The sequence below is a fragment of the Emys orbicularis genome, chromosome 1 (genome assembly GCF_028017835.1).
Source record: "Emys orbicularis isolate rEmyOrb1 chromosome 1, rEmyOrb1.hap1, whole genome shotgun sequence".
Lineage (NCBI taxonomy): Eukaryota > Metazoa > Chordata > Testudines > Emydidae > Emys > Emys orbicularis.
In genome coordinates, this window is record NC_088683.1 from 27,731,913 (window position 1) to 27,758,714 (window position 26,802).

General features: G+C 40.2%; 1 protein-coding gene across 1 annotated transcript in view; it reads right to left on the reverse strand.

The window, feature by feature from the left end:
• FBXL13 (F-box and leucine rich repeat protein 13) overlaps nt 1-26,567 on the reverse strand; it is a 164,028-nt gene extending 137,461 nt beyond the window's left edge. Inside the window, exons 1-7 of the mRNA XM_065423233.1 lie at nt 26,493-26,567; nt 20,206-20,309; nt 14,778-14,871; nt 13,588-13,655; nt 6,801-6,955; nt 4,748-4,857; nt 2,429-2,548 (exon numbers count right to left, since the gene is read on the reverse strand). Of these exons, the coding sequence (XP_065279305.1) occupies nt 2,429-2,548; nt 4,748-4,857; nt 6,801-6,955; nt 13,588-13,655; nt 14,778-14,871; nt 20,206-20,309; nt 26,493-26,567 (726 nt within the window). The remainder of the gene's footprint in view (nt 1-2,428; nt 2,549-4,747; nt 4,858-6,800; nt 6,956-13,587; nt 13,656-14,777; nt 14,872-20,205; nt 20,310-26,492) is intronic.
• Nucleotides 26,568-26,802: the final 235 nt, after the last annotated feature.

Genomic DNA, 26,802 nt, shown 5'->3' on the forward strand with positions numbered 1-26,802 from the left:
CCAAAGTGGTTCGCGACTGACCGGTAGCTGTCTGGCGTTGCAAGCTTCCAGAGGGCTATGGCCACTCGCTTCTGGACACTCAGGGCTGCTCGCATCTGGGTGTCCTTGCGCTTCAGGGCAGGGGACAGCAACTCACAAAGTTCCAGGAAAGTTCCCTTACGCATGCGAAAGTTTCGCAGCCACTGTGATTCATCCCAGACCTGCAGCACTATGCGGTCCCACCAGTCCGTGCTTGTTTCCCGGGCCCAGAATCGCCGTTCCACAGCATCAACATGACCCATTGCCACCATGATGTTCACGGCGCGGGGTCCCGTGCTTTGTGACAGGTCTGTGCCCCTCTCAGACTTCATGTCCTCACCGCGCTGCCGTAGCCTCCTCGCCCGATTTCTCAGCATCTGCCTCTGGGAAAGGTGGATGATAAGGTGCGAGGTGTTGACAACGGCTATAACTGCAGCGATGATCGCAGCGGGCTCCATGGTCGCAGTGCTGTGGCGTCCGCGCTGTCACTCACCAGAAAAGTGCGCGAACTGATTGCCCGCCGGCGCTTTCAGGGAGAGAGGGCGGGAGTGATGGTTGGATGACGACAGTTACCCAAAACCACCCTCGACACATTTTTTTCCCCAGCAGGCATTGGGGGCTCGACCCAGAATTCCAATGGGCAGCGGGAACTGTGGGATAGCTGCCCACAGTGCACCGCTTCCAATGTCGACGCTTGCCCCGTTAGTGTGGACTCACAAAGTCAAATTACTGTTCTTAGTGTGGATACACACGTTCGACTTTGTAATATGGATTCCACATATTTGATTTAAGTAAAATCGAACTACTCTCGTAGTGTAGACATACCCTTAGTGTAAACTGGGTGTGTGACAGATAGGGTTGCCAGATGTTCAGTTTTAGACCAGAAAGTCCGGTTGAAAAGGGGATTTGGAAGTGTTGGGTCAGCATTGCCAGTCTGCCCCCCATCCTCTGCCTCAATTTTCCTGCCCCAGCCCCTTACTCCAGGGACTGACCCTCCTCCCCACCCCATTATGCCCCCACCTCAGCCTCCTACTCTGAGGATTAACCCCCCCTCCACCCTACTGTGCCCTGATTGCCCCTGCCCTGGCCCCTCACTCTGGGGACCGATTCCCCCCTTCCGCCCCATTGTGCCCCCGTTACTCCTCCCCATCCCCTTGCTGCAGGGACCGATGCCCCTCTCCGCCCCACTGTGTCCCAATGAGAAGAAGGTGCAAAGAAAAAAAATCACATTGCTCTTATGGGGTTCCCAAGTAGGGGCAACAGTTAGAGGTTGGTTCATGCCCCAAACTATGAAGGTTCATAGCCTTTTAGATATCCCCTCCACCAGGCTCCCAGCGACATACAATTTCTTGCCACTCCCCCAAGATGAACAGAGTAAAATTGTCTCTCATCTCCAACATGGCCATATCCCCATATGATGCAGGAGAGTGGAGCATGCTTTGAAGATGCAACTGAGAATGTCATTTCAGCAATAAACCTAAGAAACTAAAACATTCAAAAAAATAACCCCCACAATGCATTTCTCTTACTAATCAGATCAGGAACATTTAATACAAGTTTGACTTTTCAGACAATGCCCAACTGCATTTTATTAATCCACCTGATTTTTTTAACCCAACTTAAAAACAGCTATCCTTATAGAGAACATCACTAGAAATATGCAGAATTGTATTTGTACTACTGTGGGAAATGTACTCGCTCTTTTTATAAAGAGTGTTTTATAAATGAATTATGCATTTTGGTGCTCGCGTTGTGCCAGATGAATACAGAGACTGAGCAGGGGGCAGGGTGTTGGAGAAAGAGGTGGACCAGGAGCGGGGCCTCAGGGGGAAGAGGTGGGGCAAGGGGCAGGGCAGGATGTCCAGTTTTCAGCAATTAGAAAGTTGACAACCCTAGATCGCTCCTGGGCTCATAGCCAACATCTGCTGGGTTCCCAGTTATGTACATAAGACAAAGGGTTTTCATTTGGCTGTCACCTGCTTCAGGTGGGGCACCACCTGCAGCAGTCTTACCCAGCAACAACAAGCAAGGCACTGGTAGCAAATCATCACAGTCGTCTTGCATACGGCCTACCTTTCCTCAGGGAGACCCTGACAGGCATCAGTCTCTCAAGCAGGCTTCTGTCATGAAGTGAGAGCTGGAGTTCTGCTCTCCTTCCCTGACAGCTGAGCTGGGCTCTCCATCTTTAACCCCTCCCTCCAATCCTGAGACCTCTTGCAGATGCAGCAGGGTAGGACTGACTCAGCCCACAGCAGTTCATTAACCCTTTCCTAGTCAGTGTGAGGTTTGTATCCGCATCACACTGGGTTTTACTGGCAAAAAGTGCCACAATCACTAACAGATAATTCAGTCCTTTTCTTTAAACACTGTATCAAATAAAACTCCATCAATTACACAGATTTTTACCAACCTGTAATATTGCTCTTTCTGGTATATTTGATATTTCATCTTTGACTATTTCTGAGGTAGAAGAATATTGTACATCATCCTGTTTATCAAAATATTCTTCCTGGTCTCCCTTTACCAAACTCTGAAAAAAAATAACACAACAGAAGTATAACTATCCTTATCCAAATTGAAGTGTCATCTTTTCTTGTAAATTGAATACGTTCTGAGATATTGTAAAAAAGACCCAATTAATATATCAACATTTCTAAATTAAATTAGTTTTTTTTTTAATTCACATAGATTTAAAAATCTACTTAATAAAATAACAACAATGAATATTACTCCAACAATATCATGATGAAGTTCATGAGGTATTTTACAAATACATGTACTGTGCATTTTAGAACACCTGTTTTATACTAGTTTGTACATACAGTACAGTAGAAATATAGTTATTTGCTGTGTAAAAGAGAAATAGAAGGGGAAGATGGAATCAAGAGAAAGAGAAGGAAAATGGGGAAGGGAGATTAGGAAGAAGGGAAGAACAGGTGGGGAAAAGTGGCAGTTTTAGATTGTGCCTTTCCCCCATGAGCACAGTTATTCTTCAGGCAGCAGTTTGTATCTCTCCGGCTTTTTAAAATTATTTCCTATTATAATAATGAAGAGCCTGTCCCTGCAACATGGAAGGGAATGAGAGCTTTGTTATTGACTTAAAGGGCTAAAGGATCAGGGCCTAAATTGAGCTTTTCCAGTAATGTAGGGCCCCAGCCTGCAAAGGCTCCATCACTGTGCATTCATTCCCCAAATCCATTGAAGGATTAAGGCCACAATGTTTTCAACAGAAAACGGTAACTGAAGTGGCAGATTGGCCAAAAATTGCAGCTGAAAGGGTAACCGTGGGCATGGGAGAAGGAGAAGGAGCCTAAATAGTCCAGGTAACCTTAGTAAAAAGAAACCAAAAATGAATGCATCAATAAATACATTCAAAATAATCAAGAAAGGAGTGTTTATAATCTTTTCTCTAACATGTTATCTTACCCTTCTAAGAGGAACTACTTTTCATATGGGAAGGATACATTGCAGGAATTTTTTTTTTTTTAAAGAAAAAAAGGAGATATATTTTAATAAGAATCCATAAGCAGCTGTGCATTAGTAGGTTATTTGTGCACTCCTCAATGATAAAAATACAAGGTTTCCAGCCTCACAATGCAAATGAGACAGTATCCTATGAATGCAAATCCAACTGTGATCTATTGGGATACTGGTCCTATTCCAGATACTTGTTTACATATACCAAAATAGGCCCAATTCACTGTGGGCTGAGGTAAACAGCAACAGAATACGTTGGTAGCGAAGTATGTGAAGAGGGTAAAAAGGTTGTTAGCACAAAGTACCTGCAGTTTCTCTTAATGGGGCAGGAGGCTTTAAGGAGCCCAGACTTACCAAAAGTGCAGTCTGAAAAAGGCTCCTGGCTAGGGCAGCCAAAAAATCAGTTAACGGAGTATCTCACTCCAGGGATTACCATCAGTGGAGTTCCAATGGAAATTAAAGCTGCCCACAAAGGATTCATACATTCTATCAATATTAACTAATGTTTGAACAAGATTGTCAAGAATCGAGTTAGCTGACATGATGCTGACCACAACTTAGCAGTCAATGAAGACACTGTATCATGGCTTAATTATGGTTAGCTGATACAATGTCTGAGCATGATTTGTCCTGGTCTACCGTGACTGCTAAGTCATGGTCAGCATCATGTCAGTTAACTTGTATCTTCAGAATCATGTTCAAACACAATAAAATATTGTAATGCAGACAAACATACTAAAAGAGAGACAGAAACACTGTCTATCCCTCTTGAGGTAATTGGTTTTGCTGGCATAGAGGGGAGTACATGACACCTCCTTGATCCAGCTTTGCTTAAATTGGCTTATATTTTTTTAAAAATATTAAGTTACCTTTTAATTGCAGTTGAAAAGTATTCTGTTGATGGAAAATTTCCCTTATGTTTACAATATCACAAACAATGGAAGCACTCAGAATATATTTTTAGAGCGGTGAAAGTCTGAGAAGATAATTTTTTAAGAACCATAAAAACTGCAACCCTGCAAAGCAACTCCAGCATTAACAGGATTTCATGTTTAACAAATGGTTTGCACAGTGCTTTGAATATGCACAGTGTTACCTAAGTACTAAGTAACCACAGTGGTAGCAATAGTATGGTAGAATGGATTATTTTAATTTTATGTACCTGGGATGGCTTTCCCACACCAGCTTCAGTTCATGGAGATATATTGTTTAATCATTCAGCATGTTATATTTAAAATTCTATGTAATGTACCTCAAAATATGCTTTTGTTTTTGCGGAACTCTGAGCCTCTGCATGCCACGCCCTTAGGATAATTTTGTGCAAACTGTCATTAAAGATCTTTTGTATCCTCATTGCTGCCACTAGAAAAAATGTATTTGATTACAAAAGTTATGAAAGCAAGGACTTCATTTCTGAATAAATGTTTCAGTTAAATGCCTTTGACGAAATGCAGTTCTGTATACAACCATCTCTACAGATTTATAACTGTCCACAGCTATGTTCTTTATAATGAAACCAGCAGCAACAACACTCTCACAGTATATGTAAAAAGAACAGGAGTACTTGTGGCACCTTAGAGACTAACAAATTTATTTGAGCATAAGCTTTCATGGGCTACAGCCCACTCATCCGAAGAAGTGGGCTGTAGCCCACGAAAGCTTATGCTCAAATAAATTTGTTAGTCTCTAAGGTGCCACAAGTACTCCTGTTCTTTTTGCGGATACAGACTAACACGGCTGCTACTCTGAAACCTGACAGTATATGTATTGGTTCATACAAATACACTAAGTTCCCAGGCAAAGCAAAAAAGTGTTATATGATCTTATTTTAATAGCTATCTATAAATGCATGATTAATCTGCAAATTGGATCTGCCAAAAAACAGTAAGTTCACCAATTCTTAAATTCCAGAACAAGTAGCAAGTTTGAAGAGTGCTGTCAGAGAGGAAAAAAAATTTACGCTGTCCTCAGTGAAATGGAACAGGACATAACTCATTCGCTCACTTTACATGTAACATTTTGAGAGCCTGCAGGTTCAAGAATAATAAAGGCAAATTAGTGTTTTCAATGTAATTCAAAAATGTAGTCTTAACTTAATCACTATGAAAGTTTTGTTTTATATTTCCTATTTTAGATGCTGTAGTTCCTTGTCCAGTATGTCTGGTCTGAATTTTCAATTTAAAAGATCTGATTCTTAATAACTTGCCCTAGTTTCAGAATGGAAATGGTTTAAAAAGGACGGTAGAACTACATGTTACTATAAAACTGGTAGATTCTATCTTTGTATCATCGTGATTACCCTCCAAAGAATTTCCTTAAAAGCTGTCACTTTCATTTCCAACAAAAATTCTTGTATCTTTTAAACTGGGTTCATATGCAGCTTGTTATCTGGTGTCTTTTTCCTTTAAAATTACATATTTTTCAACAGATTTTAAATAATTTTTATACTTCACATACAGAAGACACTGTACAAATATATGAGCCAAATTCTGTTCTCCAGTTTGTATGGGTACCAACATAAGTTCCACCTGTATCTGAGAGCAGAATTTGGCATTTTATTCCTAACCCTGCAAACTCTAACTCACCCCAGTAGTTCTTGCTCACACGAGTAGTCACATTTAACTCAACAGGACTATTTAAGTAAAGACTGCAAGAAGAATTCTCAATTGTACATTTTGATATTTTAAATATATCCTAAAAATGTTCACACTAAATTTATATCACTGTTTTTACACACACAAACTAAATTATCTTGAAAGTGAAAATGAATAAACTGAACAATTTTAAACTATTTACCTGGTCTTTGGGTCACAAGAACTCTTACAAATTAAACGTTTATAAATAACTCAATGACCTTTTAAAAGTCATGCAGATGTCACACAGCAGAGTTTGACATGGATCTAAAGTATACCAGCTCTGCAACCAGGATTTTGACGTTACTGTTTAAAAACAGATCTTCTATTAAAGCAGTCCTGACACTAGACCTTAGAATTATATCCCTAAAAATAACAATTTCATGTCTTATTTTTCATCAAACTCAAAACCCCAAAAATAATTTTATACAAGAAAAAAAACTTATTTTCTCTGCAGTGAGACATACAAGATCTACTTTTTTCCTGTGAGAACACGGCACAAATATTTACAATAATCTAAAACCCTGTGAATAACTGAGTATGCAAAGTTATTAATGAGCTGCATGCACAAAAGAGTTCAAAGACTCACAGCTTCTGTGTTGCTCAAATATTATTAAGCTTATAGTCTATAAATTGTATTTTTGTTTATGCAAAGCAGCTTGTAAGACTTACATGCTATTTGTTCCTTGCGAAACTGTACCCAAGCTCTCCACTTCTGTACTACTACTCGGGTTATTCTGGTGTCATAATGGTCTGCTGCAACAGCCATCTTCTGCTTTACAAGTGCTCTACTATTTTTTTGCAACAGACAATACTGTATCCATCCACTGCAATGTTAAGGCACAGTTAATAATTTTATTAATGTGGTTTCTGACTTGGATGGAATAAAATGCATAAAACTCTGCAACTTAATACAAAGCATTTGGAAGATAAGCTGATGAACATAAACTTAATGACTCAAACTAAGTCACATGATGGTCGTCATTTTTTTCCAATACAATTCTTATGGCTGATATATTTCAATAATCATTCCTCCTAGCCATACCATTTTTAATAAAGTTTCTGCCTTCGATTAATATGTTACATCATCAGTTTGTAAAATATCTGACTGATTCTATTCATTACTTGCTCCAGCTAGTATGTGATTATTGAGACCCTGATTCAAGAAAGTATCCATATTCAAGAAAGGCACTTAAGCACATGAAAGCAACGGAACTTAAACACATGCTTAATGTTAAGCCTGTGTATAAGCAATTTCCCAAATAGTGATGGATTTAAGAAGGGACGGCCCTAGACTAGCTGCCAGCAACTGGCGCCCTAGGCGAACCATGCAATCAGCGCCCCCCACTCCCAAACCCCAAGGGCAGATCTAGGCTGACGTTTTTGGTAAACTGGGAAACGTTTTGCCCCTTTTTCCTTTGAATGTTTTTTACGCATTTTTTTTTTAAACAGAGGCTTAATTATTTGGTTTCTCCATCCCTCTGTCCAACCAATGTTTCTGAGCTCAGATAAAATAGAGACACGAAATTTTCAGAATAGATTTGTACATGACAGCTAAATGATATTTCAGTCCGATTTCAAATAAAAATGCATTAAAAATGTTAATTATAATTTTTATTATTACAAATCCAAAATCATCCATTATGCTATCCTGCTTTAACTTCCATTACCACCACATCCAATATAGAAAAAAATAAGAAAACTCTTCAATGAACTTTAACCTATATTTACAAAACACTCCGAATAAAAAACACTCTGTCATCTTAAAACATGACTTTTCTTGCTTTAAGTTTTGAAAATTCAGTCACTAGTTCTTTTAGATCCAGTTTTCCAGCTATTTCATGCTCTATTGACATTGTGGCAAGTCCAACAAGTCTCTTTTGCACCATTGTTGAACGCAGATATGTTTTTAGCAATTTTAACTTTGAGAAGCTACATTCCTCACTAGCTACGGAAACTGGCAAAGTTAAAAGAATGCGCAGAGCTATAAAAATATTTGGAAAACTGTCTGTGAGTTTATTTTCACAAACAAACTTCAGTACTTCTTCAGGAGTGGAATGTTTCTTAAGTCGTCTTGAAAAACCCTGAAGCTCGCTACACAAACCTGTAGCATCAATGTCTTTTGAATTTTCATGAGTCAATGCTGACTCCAGTTTTATACAAAATTCTCTTATCTGTTTTGCTGTTTTCTTTTGCAAGCTGTGGATATCATACAGAGAGCCAAATACTGACTCTAGCTGCTGCATCTGTTGAAATCTTTCATCAACCGAGTGAACAGCAGTATCAAGGACTGCGAAGTAGAAATTCACTTTGAACCTCTGTTTTGGGTTCTGAATGGGTGTGTCTCGTCCTTCATACGAAAACTGCTGTTTCTTTTGCCGAATGTGAACTGGCTCTGGTTCAAATTCTGTTGGAAAGTCTATTTCTTCAGCAAGCTTAAGAGAATCTACCAGTGTTCTTTCGAACCCTTCATCACTTCTGAATTCCTCCAGAATATTTTATTTTGCTGCAGTTTTTGAATAGCAGAATGTATGTTCAAGTTATTTTCCTGAAGCTGCTTACTAGTGAGGTTAATCTCGAAAAGGCTATTATACCACAAAATGAGTGAAGTCACAAATTTGAACTTGGAAAGGCCATTTGCAAGAGCTTCTGCATCTGAATGTGTCGTATTGCCAGATGATCCAGTAAAGGTAGTATCATCAGAAATTTCAATTAGGGTATCATAAATGTTTCCAAGTTCATAGTGAAGAGGCTTCAAAGCATCAATGCGACTCTCCCATCTTGTCTGACTAAGTGGTTTCACAGTTAGAGAATCCACATGGCGAGTCAGAATCTCCCAATGGCATGTTGAGCCTGAGAAAAAACACATAAACACGTTGCACCAGGTCAAACAAACTGCTTGCCTCCAAACAGCATCTAGCAGCATCATTGACAACCAAATTCAGAGAATGTGCACTGCAAGGAACGAAAAAGGCCCTACGATTGATTTCCATCATTCTCCTTTGCACACCATTGCCTTTACCCTTCATATTACTCCGATTATCATAGCCTTGGCCATGTAAGTTTTTAACAGATAATGACATTGTTTCAAGCCCTTGTAGAATAGTTTCAGTCATAAATGCTCCAGTCATCTCCTTCAGTGGTATGAAACCCAAAAAATGTTCCTTTATGAGCACTTCAACATTATCTTCATCTGCAGACTTTTCCATATCCACAAAACGAATGATCATCATTTGTTCAACATGACCCACATCTGGTGTACAGTCCAGTATTATTGAAAATTATTTTGCAGAATGGGCAGCTTCTACAATTTTCTTTTTAATGGCATTTGCTAGGATTTGAATCAGTTCATTCTGCATATTTTTTCCTAAGTAATGAACCTGTGTTTCATGATCAGTTATTTTATGTACATGCTCCTTCATGACTGGATCAAACAAAGCTAGGTATTCAACAAATTTTAAAAAGTTTCCATTACCTGGAGTGTATAATTTTTCATTTCTACCGCGGCCACGGAATGCTAAATTTTGCCCACCGAGAACTCTCACTAAAGCAATCAGACGCTCTAATATTTGTTGCCAATATTCTTCTTTTTCCTTGATCACACGTAAATTTTCTTCATCGATAGTTTTTCCTTTTTTCAATCATAATTCAAGTTCTTTCCAATTCTGAAAACATTCCAAATGTTCTGTACTTTACATGTGAAGAGAGAATTGAAGATATGTTTTCTCCAGTCCTTCAAACCATTTTCAGTAAGTGATGTACCAATTGCTTGATTTCTAAACAACTTGCAGCAAAAGCAAAACACAGAGTCCTTCAACACTGAATACTGTAACCAGTTTCGATGAATTTCTTCCCCATTAATGAGTTTCCTCTTATAATGCTGAGCAGAGACTTTTCTTTTATTTCCATCCTTAGAGAAGGGAAATTCATTAACTTGTTTGGGTCCATGTTCCACGAGAATTTGCCGCACACTGTCACCACATCTGGGCCATGAAGTTGGGTCCCCATACTGTAACTTGTTTGTAACTTCCTCATCCTTTCTTCCTTCTACTTCATTTACTTCAATTTCTGCATGTGTCTCTGAAGGTGAATACATTTTCTCCACTTCCATATCAGTCTGATGCTGTGAGCTGCCTTCATCTAGAAGTAAGTTTTTATCATCTTGAGTTTCCAAACTGCTTTTTTGTGGATGTGAGCTACTCTCATCTCGAAGTAAAATACCTTCATCTTGATGTTCCAAACTGCTAACCTCCTCTCCAAGAAAAATTCCTTCATCTGGATGCTGTGAACTGCTTCCATGTTTATTTGGATTAAAGAGAAGATATTTCAGAAAGGATCCCTGCTATTTTGCTTGGTCCTTTTCCTTCTCAGCCTTTCGTTTACGATACTCAGCTCCTGAGGGTTTTCTTTTTCCTCTTTCTGCCAAGGGACATTTGAATATTGTTATGTACTGTGCTCCCGACTGCAAGCATTATAGCCTTAAGGATGGCTGATACACCACATGGTTGGCGATTTAAACCACATTGCAGCCATCCCAACACGTCTTTTCACTGCTTAAAGGTTCAGTGATTAGTAACATACACTCACTTACCTATTAAAATAGTTAGTTACAGCGTTTACAAGGAAACAAAATTACCTTTTTCGATGTTATAACCCAACACCGGTTGTTTGGAAAGTAATCCCCTTCCTCCCGCTGGGAGTGTGATGTCATCACTTTCATAGTCTATTAAGCATTAACGCTGTTACTTTTCTTTTATGGACCTTATTTATTACATGTGAACCAGTTATAACACAGAAAAGTTCATAATTATACAGCCCGATAATAATGCTAAGGTTTAATAACGCTTAAAGATACCCACATTTTGGATTTATAATGCTGAAAGACGTTATTCTTTATTCTTTGGCACCAAGAAACACAATTTTCCACAGTATTCGCTCGATTCTTAATCATCTACCTGTGACCTGTGTTAAAATGACCGTTTTACATGTACCAGCTCGCGGTATCTCTGCTCTACATGAATTTCCGGCTATGTGACCTTGATGTATGTTTGAGTTAGGTGTCACTAGCATGGCAGCTCTTGCCGCTGGCGGATATGTTTCATTGTGGCTGAGTTATTGCTTATCAAAATTGCGGAGTGGGTCATCTTGACCCTACGTTGCAAACTGAAAAAAAAATTCACTAAAATATTACTTATTTTTCCAGTACATAAAAGATTTGACATATTAATAAATTCTCAGAAATGTGGAGAAATGAATTATAATTCATCCTCCGTACGCACACGGGAGTTGAAATGATGACAGCTTCGTTATTTTATTTGTATTTTTTTCATCCTTTTCAAAAAAAATTTTAATTTGATTTTTTTCCTTGAATTTGGTGCCCCATTTAACTTGGCACCCTAGGTAACCACCTAGTTCGCCTATATGGACAGGCTGCCCCTGGATTTAAGCACATGCTTAAGTGCTTTCTTGAACTGGGGTTTAAAAATGTTATTTAAGTTTCTTTGGCAATGTGAATAAAAATTAAAATGAAAGAAGAATATAAATCAACATTTAAATCTAAACCATTTTATCCTTCCACAAAATACATTCAACATTGTTCTTGCTCTCTTAAGTGACATAGAAGTAGTCAGAGCCCAAAGAGAAATATTTTCTCAAAGAATCACACATTGTTTATTAATTATAGTACAGTATTTTTCTTTGTCAGAGCAACACCAAAGATAGCCACTGAAATGAGGCTTTATGACAGCACTTTTATTTGCCAACAAATCTCCAATTTGGAAGCAAAATGTAATTTAATTGAACATAGCTGAGAGCTACTGTAAATGTAACATCTTATGGTTCTAATTCAACTCCCATTGTAAAGTCAGATAACAGTGAAACCTGAAATAATGGAGGAGTCTTATGATTTTTACTAAGATTTTTAACCATTTTGACTATCATAGTTCTATATCAGACACATGCACTATTCTCCACTCAAGAAGTAATAGCTTTTTTTGGACCTCTAGCCTTATCTCCCCTAAATGTTAGTTCCAATAGAAAACTGTTGGACCTTTGAAATTCATGGCCACAATGAAGTGATTTTTGATTAACGATTAATTCATTCAGAATGCATGTAAATATTTATATATATCTCCCTTTCACAGAGAGAAAAACTGAACCACAGAGAGAATGAGTGAATTACCCAAAGTCACAAAGGAAATCTGAATAAGAGCCAGAAAGAGAACCCAGATCCTTGACTCTCAGTCCTGTACTTTAACCCTACCCCAAAATATCCTTTCTCCATTGGGATTTTAGTACTCTGGCAAGATTAATCTGTATGAGAGGCGGTACAGGGAAGGCCTGGTCCAAAACCCACTGAAGTCAAAAGACTTCCACTGATTTCAATAAACTTTGGATTGGGCCTGGAATTTACAGGCACTCTGAGCTCACTACATTTTGAATACAAAATAACATTGCTAAAAGAGAGCAAAACCAAATAATCTAATTTGATCATCTATCTTTATGCATTTAATGCTCAGACTTTATGGAATGCTTATAGAATGCTACATGCATGAATCCTACTTATATCTGTATCCTATGCTAAAAGGTAATACTTAAGTGTTTGCTCTATAACTGGAAAATGTTTGTTCTAAAACTATGTAACTCACCAACCAGGAAAAAAAATTCAAATAATGCAAAATCCTGGATTCCTGCAGAAGATGTTATCTCCCGCCCATCAGCAAGGACTATTGACTCCATATGAGTCAGTGTGGAACAAAGACTTTGTTGATTGCTCCTCCCACCGAACCATGAAGAGGTTACGTGCAGAAGCGCTCGGCCCATCAGCCTGCACTCTAGAGAAGTGGGGATAAAAATCCCTGACCAGAAGGAATTAGGGTCTCTTTATGCTGTCTGGACTCTGAGGGGCAAAGATTCCTGAACATAAACAAGAGATCCCCAGGCTGCTTGGCTTGAGTTAGTTCCAAAAGACATAAAATCTTGCTTATTATAGAAGCTTCTATTCCCTTTTGAATTTAAGATTGTATCTCACATGTGTGTGCATGCTTAAATGCTTTAGCCTTGTAAATAACTCTCATTTCTTTTTCCTAGTTAATAAACTTTTAGTTAGTTTTTTACAGGACTGCCTACAAGTATTGTCTCTGGCATGAGATCTAAGGTGCAAATTGACCTGGAATAAGTGACTGGTCCTTTGGGACTGGGAGTAATCTGAATATTTTGTGATCTTTGATGTAAAGTGACCATCTGTCACAGAGACAAGCTTGTCTGGGTGGCAAGGTAGATCAGAATGACCAAGGGGTCTGTGATTCTATGTTAAGGCTGTATAGTACCTAAGGAGTTTACAGTTGTTAGTTGGTTGGTGAAATCTAAGTATAGAACTCGCAATAACACTAAATATTCTAGACAAAGCAGATTTTTTCCTAAAAATTCAGTATTCTTCATGTACAGTACATATACTTACTGAAAGTACAGTTTCTTTAAGTTTTTGCTGTAAAAGTTCCATGCTTTGCCACATAACTCTTCAGTCATCTAAACAAATAATGTATTATATTAATACACAAATTAAAAAATGGTATTGCATAGTGAATGCTTAAAAAGTAGCCAAAAATACTGGCAGTTTTATTTTCCATATTGATCAATGCAAATTAAATGGTACAGTTCAAAGAAATTCATGTTCAGATACAATTTTCTGTCTATGAAATTTTTCTATGTATCTTTCTTCCCCTATCAACTTCTTTCAATATAAACCTGCTTTTACAGGCATAAAATCTGAAGGCAAAAACTAAATATAGAACTGAACTGTACGTATGAAGAAAGCATTAATCTAGCTCAATGTCAGCATTTCTTCCCCAAAATTCACTGTTTTACTGATAAAATATATTTAATTGCTAGAAACATTCTATCTTTTCTTTTAAATTCTTCTCTTTTACTTTGTGGTTTGCTAGAATTTAATAACCTTATTAGGGCTGTCAAGTGAGTAAAAAAATTAATCATGATTAATCGTGCTGTTAAACAATAATAAAATACCATTTATTTAAATATTTTTGATGTTTTCTACATTTTCAAATATATAGATTTAAATTACAACACAGAATGCAAAGTATACAATGCTCACTTTATATTTATTATTGATATTTATATGGATCTATTTAAAATGCACTCTTCCAAAATCTTTGTTACATGTAAAGATTTTTTCTGTAATTTCATAAATTATACAGGACCACTGCCCAATTCTAAAAAACCTTTTTCATTTCCTTTGCCAATTACCTTAATATTCTTATTTAGTAGAATCAATCAAACCAAATAATACACAGAACCTCATGAAACTGAAACTGGGTCCAGATGCACTTGGAAAGATTGTAACATAGAAGTAAATTCATTACATTGGTAATTCTGTCCAATTTTGATAAAGACGCTACCATTTTTGGTGATCTACCATATGCATAGACAACGTGCCAATATGAAGATGTACATTTTGGAAGATCATAAAACTAACAAATAGAAACAAATGCAAGGTACCACCATTCCTTCACATAAACTACAACAGAAATGGCAGAATCATGAAATAAACTTGAAGGCAAAATTAAACCCTTCTGTATTGAAAGATTTTTTTAAAGTACAGATTCAGTGTAATTGCTCAATGATTGTTACCAGCTGTTCATCATTTAGTCCAAAAAGGATGTGCAAATAAGTTTCTGAAATCCTCTTTAATTTTGGCCTCAAGGATGAATCAATACATGTATCCCTGCAAAACAAATAAACAAAAAAGCAAATCATGTAAACCACATTAGTAACACTGAAGGAAAATTAATCTCCTCTCTACAGCTAATGGTTTATTTAATACCCTTACTACCTTCATTCCAACTGTGTTAATGAGCCAAATTATGTTCACCTACTATATGAAAACAGATTAAGTTCAGTGCTATGTTCAGAGATACAGTTGAGTCATTTGGGGTCAAAATTTAACTCATCTTTAAAAAGATATAACCTAATGGAAAATGCTCAAGTTACAAAATATTTTTCCATTCTTAATGCTGATTTTTTTTCAAACAGTCACTATTTATGTATGACTTACAGACCTTCATGCAATGTTTTCTGCTGATGCAGAGTAGTCTGTGAGCATGCATAGGAAGTAAAAGTAATTAAAAAAAACTTAATCCCATAACCAAATGAACAAAACACAGCCATGTTGATTTATACTTCCATGAGAAACACGGGAAAAAAATAATGTTTGTCAGAGGATAAAATCAATAGAAAAAGGTCCGGCACCAGCCTCAGCCACCAGCTCTTGGCCCTATTCCTGGCTGTGACTCCATACCTGGCCGCGACCCCAGATACGGCCCCGACCGTGGCCCCAGCTGCAGTTCTGGCCCCAAACACGGGCCCGCTGTCGGACACGGCGCCCGGCCCTTACCATGGCCTGGTAAGGGGGAGCATGAACCAGGTAAAGGGGGGCACAGACAAAAAAGTTTGGGGACCACTGTCAGAGAGAGCTCCAGGAGGGGGTTTAGTATGCAGAGAGACTGCACAAACTGCACCATACCAATGGATGGTGCTATCTGCTCTATAGGTCAACTGGTCCATTCCATGGGCTGGTACAGAGGGAGGTAGGGACACGGCCCCATCTCCTCCTCACCTCTCATCCCTTCAGGGTGAGGTGGGACCCTGATGGCGTAGGGAAGCAGCAACTACTCCATGTGCTACTCCTGAGGGCATTCTGTGCCAAAAAATTTAAAATTCTGCACATAGTATTTTAAAATTCTGCAAGTTCTATTTGTCAATAAATAAATGCAGAGGCTCCAGCATGGCAGTGGGGAGAAAAGGCCACTGGCTGCATCCTGCAGTCCCCCCACCTCCACCCCAGGACAAGGACTCAGCGGTGAGGCTGCACCAGACCCTGACACAGCACAAGGCCTGGGCCTGCCCCAAAAACACCCTGGGGCCCTGCCCCTCTGTACCAGGTGCACTAGATGTGGGGCAGGCAGGCTCAACCAGGCAGGATCCAAGTGTAAAGGGGCTCAATGTGGGGGGATCCAGGTGTGAGGTGAGAGGGTACTGTGTGGGACAATCTGGGTGCAGGGAGCTCAGTGGGGGGTCTAGGTATGGGGGGATCTGGATGCACAGAGGCTCACTGAGGGGGTTCCAGATGCAGGGGCAATGGGACTCTGCAGGGGCTTCCAGGTGAAGATGGCTGGGGCTCAACGGAGGGGTTTGGGTGTGTGGGGGGGTCTCAGCTTCGGGAGTGGGGGTTGGTGGGGTGGGGTCTAGGTGCAGCTAGTTGGGGGTCAAAGGTGTGGGTGTCTGGATGTGGGGGCTCATGGTGGTGTGGGGTGTGTGGCTTGTCAGGGTGGGGGTTTGAGTGCAGGGAGCTCAGTGGGGAGTGGTCTAGGGTCTGGAGGCAGGGGGTCTGGGTGCCAGGGGCTCCAGATGATGGGATTACGGTTCAGTGGGGTGGGGTTCGGGTATGGAGTGCTAGGGGGTTCTGGGTGTACGGGGTGAGGTTTGGCAGGGGTGTCTGGGTATGGAAGGTCCAGATGCACAGGGGTTGGGAAGATGGGGGAGCAGCTGAGGAGTGATGAGGGCAGGAAGCAGGGGAGGATGCTGAGCTTCCTGCAGCTGGGGGAGGTTTCTTGAGGTGGGTCTGACACAGCTCCAGCCATTCCTTGCAGGGGAAGAGGAAGTCCTGTCCTCTCCTGTCTCCAGCCCAGCCAGGACTAGCCGATCCCGGCTCAGGGTAGGAGCCACTGGCTGGGGTATCTCCTGCCCCGCAGTGATTTACCTCTCCTGAAATGATGTACTTGTGCTGCTAGGGAGTGGCGTGTGACTGCTCTTGCAGCTTCCCTTTCCTTCTCTGTCAGGAAGTCTTTTTTCTATGGGGAAACAAAGAAATCTGCACGGGACATGAATTCTGCGCACACGCAGTGGCACAGAATTCCCCCAGGAGTAATATGCAAAGACTACAATTGTGTGTGACCCTTGCACAGGGTATGTAAGGGAGAGAGGTTCCATTAATATTTCCCCTCCCACCTGTGCACCTGCACATGGGCGAGTCACAGACTGGCCCTATGAAATCAAAGCCACTTTTCTCCATTATCTTTTGCTCCACCTCTCCTTTTGCCATCTTTAGTCCCCTAACTTCTCTAGCTGCTGTCTAACTATGAGCACCAACTATGCCTTTTTGGGCCTGATCCAGCGAAGTGCTGAACACCTCCATTTCCCACTGACGTCACTGGGTGTTAGCATGCTCAGCACTTCACAGGAACAGTCCCTTAGTAAATAGGATGCATCAGTGATGGCAGATGCATTGAAGCAGAAACCTGAGAAACTGCATGTTATATAGTCATCCAATCTGTCTACATAATATAAACTTTAATACAAATTGATTTAAAACCAATCCAGCTCTCCTTCTTTGATAAAATTCCCACTGGCCTCCAGAATGTAAGCCTTTGTAGAGAGTGTGTTACTAACATCTTAGTCAACAAAAATGCTCATTTTCTCTTTTTTTCCTACATCTGTTCTTTCTTTACACTGAGGAGAGGGATACAATATTTGAGGCTTTCCTACAGATTATTCTATAGCTCAATGTAATCATTATGATAGTTTAACATTCCAGGTTTCATTATTGCACTCATTATCTCTAGGAATAAAGCTGTGCACCTGGAAAAGCTCTACTTGGTATAAAACACAGCAACCCAGCTGCTCAGGAACACAGGTCACCAAGAGCACATCAGACTGCTTCTCTGCTCTCTGAACTGGCTCCCCCAAAAAAAGAGTCCAGTTCAAGATCTCTGTCCTAATATTCAAAGCCCATATAGACTGGACTTAAGTACCACAGAGATCACCTCTTCACAAGCATGACCTCACATGAATTATACTGGAACCATGAAACTATTCACCTATACGTGAAGGATCTTGAATGAGAAGACAGGACTTTCATAGGAGCTGGACCTACAATACTGAATTTATTCTCACAAAAGGTAAGTACAGCCCTGGGGCCTCACCATGTTCAAAACTGAATACAAAACTCATCTTGTCGACTTGGCTTTCCCACAACAAGCTAATCAGACATACATACACTCTCTGTCTCTCACATACCACAAACTATAAACTAATCAAGATATTTCTCCTACACACTGGGAAGGAGAAAAGTAAGAGAGCAAGTCAGACTGTTATTGTGATTTCTATTTTGAAGTACTTGGAAGGCACTCAGATACTATAGTGACAGCGCCAATATATATGTAGATAGTTAGTTATTAGGGCCCAATCCCACCTCCAGCGAAGTCAGTAGAAATATTCCCTTTGACTGCAGTGTGAATGAGATTAGCCCCTTAGCCTGTAGTTTCTTTTCCCTTACTGTGATGCCTAAATTTCAAAAAGAGAGAGAGGTGAGAAATAAAAACTGGAAAATAAGTCTCTGAGTAATTCAATACATTTAGAGCCACATCCTTAGGTGGTGTAAATCAGCACTGACTTCAATGAAGCTATGCCAATTTACACCAGCTGGGGATATAGCCCATAATAACAACAAGGTGGCACCTTAAAGACTAACAGATTTATTTGGGCATAAGCTTTCATGGGTAAAAAACCCACTTCTTCAGATGCATGGAGTGAAAATTACAGATACAGGCATAAATATACTGGCACATGAAGAGAAGGGAGTTACCTTACACAGGGCCGGCTCCAGGCACCAGCTTACCAAGCAAGTGCTTGGGGCAGCCACTCTGGAGAGGGGCAGCACGTCCAGCTGTTCGGCGGCAATTCGGCGGACGGTCCCTCACTCCTGCTCGGAGCGAAGGACCTTCCGCCGAATTGCCGCCGCAGATCACAATCGCAGCTTTTTTTGTTTTGTTTTTTGTTTTTGTTTTTGTTAAGCTGCTTGGGGCAGCCAAAACCCTGGAGCCGGCCCTGACCTTACAAGTGGAGAACCAGTATTGACAAGGCCAATTCAGTCAGTGTAGATGTGGTCCACTCCCAATAATTGATGAGGAGGTGTCAATACCAAGAGAGGGAAAATTGCTTTTGTAGTGAGCCAGCCACTCCCAGGCCCTATTCAAGCCCAAATTAATGGTGTTAAGTTTGCAAATGAATTTTACCTCTGCAGTTTCTCTTTGAAGACTGTTTTTTAAGTTTTTTTTGTTGAAGGATGGCTATTTTTAAATCTGTTATTGAATGTCCAGGGAGATTGAAGTGTTCTCCTACTGGCTTTTGTATTTTACCATTCCTGATGTCTGATTTGTGTCCATTTATTCTTTTACGTAGAGACTGTCCGGTTTGGCCAATGTACATGGCAGAGGGACATTGCTGGCACATGATGGCATAAAGCACATTAGTAGATGTGCAGGTGAATGAGCCCCTGATGGTGTGGCTGATGTGGTTGGGTCCTATGAGGTGTCACTAGAGTAGATATGGGGGCAGAGTAGACAACGGAGTTTGTTACAGGGATGGGTTCCTGGGTTAGTGTTTCTGTGGTGTGGTTTGTAGTTGCTGGTGAGTATTTGCTTCAGGTTGGGGGGCTGTCTGTAAGCGAGGACTGGCCTGCCTCCCAAGGTCTGTGAGAGTGAGGGATCGTTTTCCAGGATAGGTTGTAGATTGTTGATGATGTGCTGGAGAGGTTTTAGCTGGGGGCTGTTCTGTTATTTTCCTTGTTGGGCCCAATAAGTGGGTTTTTTTACCCACAAAAGTTTATGCCCAAATAAATCTGTTAGACTTTAAGGTGCCACCAGACTCCTCGTTGTTTTTGTGGACTGAACACGGCTACCCCTCTGATACATAGCCCATAATGTTTATCTCAAAATAAAAAGCTCAATAAATATATGTTATAAACAGAAATATAATATTAAATACATTTAGTAAATACTCTGTGGACAATTCAAATACAAATAGACAAAGGAAAAATATCTTGTATGGTTTTAGTACAAAATCTCAATATTAATCAGTCTATTTGTAACATGCTATTAATCTCTGGGCATGAGGGATATTTATTTTGCAGGTGATAGTAAATGCAATATTAGTTCTGTTTTAAAATTGACATTTCAATATTTTACACCTCATAGAACACACAAAAACATTTGATAAGTACCATAAAATACCATCTAGTCCCTTCTCCATAATTTCTCTGATCTTTTCTTCTAAAAACTTAAGTGGATCCTCTGGACACATAATAAATACACCACATAGCAGAGTCTGCAAAAAAGAACAGAGTAAATTAACATCTTTCACATGTCTGAAACTGTTAAGCTAAACACAACTACCAAATGAATTTTAAATAGTATAACATTTATACAATTCTTCTCTATCGTTTTATCATTCTGTTTCTTTTATTTAATTCTTATTTTAAATGCTATAATGTATGTATCAGTATATTTCAACTGGTAGCCCTCATGCCTCTGGTCACATCATAACAACAAAACATATGGCACTTCTATAGTACTTTCCACCCAAGGATCTCAAATTTCTTTAAAAGCATTACTAAATTATATCTCACAATAACCTTGTGAGGTAGAGAAGATGTGGAATTGGGTCCTTCACCAGCAACTGATCCTATATCAAATAGTTATAATGTTGCATTGCATTGGGGGATGGGGACAGTTGCTTTTCAGCAGTGAGTTATAGGACTAGCTAGTTCATTTCTCACTTATGAATAATGAACAATCTTCTTCTTTTTTATATCGCTGATGTAAATGTAGAACAACAACTATAATTTTACATTTAGATGGTTAAGCCAGATAATTGTGTCTGCAGTAGCAGAGTGTATTGCTGTGATGCCTCCTTCGTATTTGTGAATGGGGCACTGAGTTATTTATGTTCTATGGTCTGTTCTGGGTGGCCACAGTTGCACACTGGAGAGTCTTTAATTTTCCATTTGTGCAGCAAGTATCTGCATCTGCCATGGTTTGTGCGGATGCAGTTTAGGGTGGTCCATGAGTTTCATTGGAGATTGAAGCCAGGGATCTTCTGCATCGGATCTTTCACGGTGTGTTTATTTGTGACTTCCTGTGAGCTCCATTCAGCTTTCCAAGCTTCATCAGAGTTGAAGTTGCATTGTTGAATGTTAAATGCATGGGTCCAAAAGGACTTCCATGATTTCAAGTGATGGTGAGAGACGTTGTTAAGCTCCTGGTAGATGGGAAGACATTCATTTTCCATGATCCTCTGGAATTCTCAAAGGAACTAATTCATTATTCATTTTTTCACAAATTAAAAATGAACAAGGTTTTCTCAGTAGCACAGCCAAACAAGTACCTGGTGAGGCAATGTATAGTTATCTGCCAAAATAAAGACATATTAGAGGATATGCTAATGGACTATGTCTTTAAGTATGGCAAGAAAGATTAAATCAAACTCTATGAACTGGTTACATTATGCACATAAGGACAAATTATGGCTATATGCACACAGGAATATCCCAGAATACCCATGAAAAGAGAGAAGCACAGGGTAGAAATTTTCCATCATAACTGCACTCCTAAAACTGGAGGAGAGACCACTCTTCTGCAGATGACTATCCTAGGGCACAGTCTGCTGTTTATACAAATACTTCCCCATGCCTGGCAGTGGAAAATATAGTGCTTACCATTAAAAGGACAGCATTTGTCAACAGTCATCACACAGCAATAGCTGAGATACCAGAGTTTTTTCTATGCTGAAAAATGGATACCCGGGTTTCCTAAGCTCTCCTCCTATTTCCACTTGCTCCATCACTGTGGACAACAGCATCATTCTCATGTTATACAGGACTGTAATATGGATGTCATCTTTGACTCAACCCTGTCTCCATGTATAAATCTTGCAGCTTCGTCCTACATAACATCTCTAAGAAATGACCTACCACCAAAACTCTCACTCAGGCTCTCCTAGTTTTGCATCCTGACTATTGCAGATCTCTGGTCTTGACCCCTGCAATCTCAGCTCCTTCAAGTCCATTCAAAATGCTATTGTTTAAATCATCTTCCTGGCTTGTCATTCTGATACCTCAAGCTCTTCTCTAGGCCCCTCAATACACATTTCTTGTCTTTACCTTTAGGGACCTTCACCTTACATAGTTTCTCTGGTAACTTATCACAATGCCAGACACTGACATTCTCTGCCAATGTTCCCAACCTTTACTGCCCACCAGTCAGCTTCTTTCTCAAAGTTTCCTTCAAACATTTTCTTCCATGCCACCCCTTGTGCATGGGGAAAACTCAAAACAGCAACAAACTTAAGGATTGTTTCTGTCACAATGCCTACAAAAAGCTGCCAGCTGACCAAAGATAGGCAGGTCATAAGCTGTGATTCTCTCTTTACTTTAATTTCATTTCCTACTTTCTTCTTCTATCTCATTCCTACCATTCCTCTCACCCCAAAATAAAGAATAATAAAAACCCAACAAAACATGTAACTAACAGAACTGTGTCAATCATCACTATGTTCACTTGCCTATATGCTATACCCAATCCTCACTATTTTGTCTGCTGGATTCTAAACTCTCCTGGCCAGGGACTGTCTCCATCTGTCAGCACCCAGCACAATGGAGCCCTGATCCTGAGTGCAGCCTTTTGGCCACTATCATAATACAAATGATTAAAAATAAAATATCAATAATACTTAAAACAGGAAATAACTGTGGCAACTGTGATATTTGCTGACCAATGTCAATACACAAACACACTATTTATTCATTATCAAAATAATCTTTACCAGGGAGGAGCAGGGTTGTATAAAGGGTCATTGCCAGTCAGAATATGGGTGTGCAATAAGACTGTTTTGTCAGCATAGATATAGTCTGCTTTTTAAGACATTTCCATAGGGAAGCAGAACTAAGGAATACAAGAAACAAAAGATAAGTAACGAAATATCTTTTTCTTTAATGTATGAAACAACAAACAATGAACAACTTAAATTTACACTGTTTGAATATTTTCGTAAAATAAATGATAAATTGATTCTAACTTTAGCTTCTACTGAACCTCACTAGTAAAAAGACAATCTCCAAGATGTATCCAGATGACAATAACAGGGTGCATACAGCAATATCAACAAGTATTATAAATCCATCATTTACTATAATAATTACAATATAAATAATACGCTGTTAAGCAGAGTACTAGATATGCGGACAATATAGTGATTCTCTTCATGTGTGTTTTCACCTTAATACATTTTCCAAAAAGGACTTAAGGCTGTTCAAATACTCCCTCTGCTGGATTGAGCCAGCACCAGTCTGCTAAACTGATTGCATTTTCATAGATTTGGAGCTCTTTTATAGCTTTTCTTTTTAATTGAATGTGCACTCCTTTTCTTTCAATGGATCTTCTAGGCAGAGTATACGTACAAAAATTTGATCAAAGAAAATGCAAAATATATCACCAAAAATTTAGATCTGGGAATTCTTTTTTTAAAAATTGTACAAGAAATAGTGTCTTACGGCCTGATCCTGCAACCCATACTCACGTGAGTAATCCTTAATGATGATAATGCCCAACACAGATGTGAGAAAAACTGGGCCTAAACAGTACAAAGGTCGGCTGGTTCTCCTTAATTTCCCCAAGGTTCCAAGTAATTCAGGGGAGACCCATTATGTATCCAAAAGAAATAAGACTTGAGATATTAATAAAGTTTATAAATTAGGAAAGTTATCCCTAACATTCAACAACTCAAATGAAAGCACAATCACACAAAAAGCCAGGAAAGAACAAATCAATCCCAAGCCTGGACTATGCTTAAAATTCAGACTGATATAACTATGTCACACAGGGGTGTGAAAAATTCATATCCCAGAGCAACACAGCTGTGCCAGCCTAACCCCCCAGTGATGGCTAGGTCCTGGCCACCACTGCTCAGGGAGGTGGCTTACATAGAGTGACAGAAAAACCCCTTCTGTTGCAGAAGGCTGCATCTACATTGCAGGATTAGTGTGACATAGCTCTGGTCCCTGTAGTGTAGACAAGCCTCCAGATTCAAGCCATTAACATTTAGACTACAATTCCAATGTCAGTTAACCAAGGCCTCTTTTTTAAACTTCAGTTATTGCGTGATGGATGATACTTCCCTTCACCCAACATATACTCATACAACACATATTACCAATACAATTAATAATAGACCTTTTACAATTACCTAATCTTAGGTAACAATTAATTTGTGCTCTTTTAGGATTACGATATTTGTTTATAACGTCTTGAAACAGTATATCACTCATTCATCTTTAAAACTGTTTGTGTAGGAACAGAGGAACCATTTCTCTAAGCTCCATTTCTGTGTGTTCAGTAATTGTTCAAAAATTGCATACACACACTTATTCACTCATTTACATTTGTTAAATAGAATGATATTATTAATCAGCCAGGTCATCATCTGAACTGATAAAAAAAAATAAAGATTTTATACTTATGACCAGGTGGTTTGCTTGCAAACTCTTCAGCTCTAACAGTCTTCCAGATCATTGGGAAGACTAGTACTACAGACAGAAAAATTGCTAGTGAGGGTTCTGCTAATGCTGAGGGAAATTTTCTAACGCACAAAAAGACTAGTGCCTAACTCCCATTTTACTTTCCATGGGAATTAGAGAGCCTAACTTCCATTTTAGCCTTTGAAATTCTCTCTCTGCTAGCAGGTGCTGGCCAATAGGAAACCAATTGTGTGCTTGCTTAGCCGGACAAGTCTTTTGTTCTCCCTTCTCCAAGGTAATGGATCTTAGGGTTCTGGAACTTCAGTCTGTCCTTCAGATATCAGGTAGTTCAAAACCAATGTTAACAGTTGCATGTCTCCATCATTCCACCCAATGGCATCATTTGACACAGTTCTAATTATATCTGAATTCAGTAATAGTCCCAAACATCATGAGCATTCCAGAATTAAGCAACAGAACGCCCTGTGGCACCTTTAAGACTAACAGATGTATTGGAGCATAAGCTTTCGTGGGTGAGTACCCACTTCGTCAGACGTCTGACGAAGTGGGTATTCACCCACGAAAGCTTATGCTCCAATACATCTGTTAGTCTTAAAGGTGCCACAGGACTCTCTGTTGCTTTTTACAGATCCAGACTAACACGGCTACCCATCTGATACTTCATTCCAGAATTAATATGTGCCATCTGGGGACTGTGTTAGTGATGCCTATTCTCACAATTGTAGTCTTGTGATAGTTGATGTTTTATTTGAAGCCCCAGCTGCTGGAATCAAGAGATCATTTTTAAATAATGAAAACTGAGATTCTAATGCATGCTTCTGGCCCTCAGGGCTACAGAGAAAAGCTTGAAAATGTGAACCAATTGTACCCTAAAATGTGTGTGTTTAAGAAACCAAGAGTATCATCAAATATAGCAGTCATATTAGGTCATTCCATGCAACCTGCCTCAGAAAAATCCTCCGTATCTTTTGACCCAGAACAATCTCAAACCAAGATCTATTGACACAGTGCAGCCAAGAGGATCTGAGCACCATCATTGCCGGAGGCATTGGAGATGGATCGGTCATGTGCTTTGGATGGAAACTGATTCCATCACCAGAGTAGCAATAAGATGGACACCTGAAGGCAAGCGAAAACGAGGCCACCCGAAAACAACATGGCGAAGAGCTGTGGAAGCCGAGCTGAAAAACCTGGGGCACAGCTGGGGAACCATTAAAAGACTTGCCAAAAACAGACAGGAGTGGAGGAGCTTCATCACTGCCCTAAATGCCAGAGGTGTAATAGGAAAATGATGATGATGATTAGGAGATACCAAAGTTAATGGGCTAGGGGAGTGGCTGCTCTACAGTTATTCTGATTAGTAAAGAGGTTTTGACCAAAGTTTCCATGGCAATCCTGGCTACAAGTTTGGTCTGTTTGCAGAAGATTATGAACACCCAGAAAAAGTGTCTTTCACTTTTATCATACATGGTGTCTTTATTTTGTTTCTATTAAGGAAATTGAAATATGGCTTCTGCATAGTTTCAAATGATTTTCATAGGGAAGAAACTAACAAAAATTAAAAGGGTAGGAGAGAATCAGGTAACAATGCTAAGGCTAAAATTATATATTCATTTGACTATCCTTACAACATTCAAGACTTCAGATAAGTTTTCTCTCCCCTGCGCCATGGTGTCAGGGACACGCTGTGACAGACTCTGGGTGCTGTTGCAAGCCCAGCCTGTCTCGCAATCGGTGCTAACACAGGCTCAGCCGCACGCGGGTCTCGGCACGAGCGCCGCCGTGGGCCCGGCCCCACGCGGTCCTAGGCCCCTCGTCACATTTAGCCAACAGTGCTGCAAACCCCAGCGCCTGTTTGCAGGGCGGGGCGGGGCCGGGCCGGAAGGCAATGTGGGGGCAGCTCCGTCCTCCCCAACTCAGCCTGCAGCTGGAACCCCTTGTTCCGCGCCGGCACCTGCGCAGCGCGGCCCCTTTACCTCGTAGACATCGAGGAGCCTGTGGCGCTTGAAGTATGCCCTGAGCGCGGGGTCCGCGTTGCGCAGGGAGGACATGGTCGAGTCGGGCCCCTCCGGGACCTCGCGGCCTCCTACGGCTAAGGCAGCGGCGCTCCCGGTCGCCTAGCAACCCGCTGCCACAGGTCCAGCCACTCACCGCCCGCCCTCCTTGGGCGCCTCAGCTCAGAGTACGGCGGGGCCCCACAGGGAGGGGAGGGTCGTGTCCCGCCCCCCACTCGCCCCATCGCGACTCTATACCCCCTCCCCAGTCACCCCCATCCTGACTCCGTTC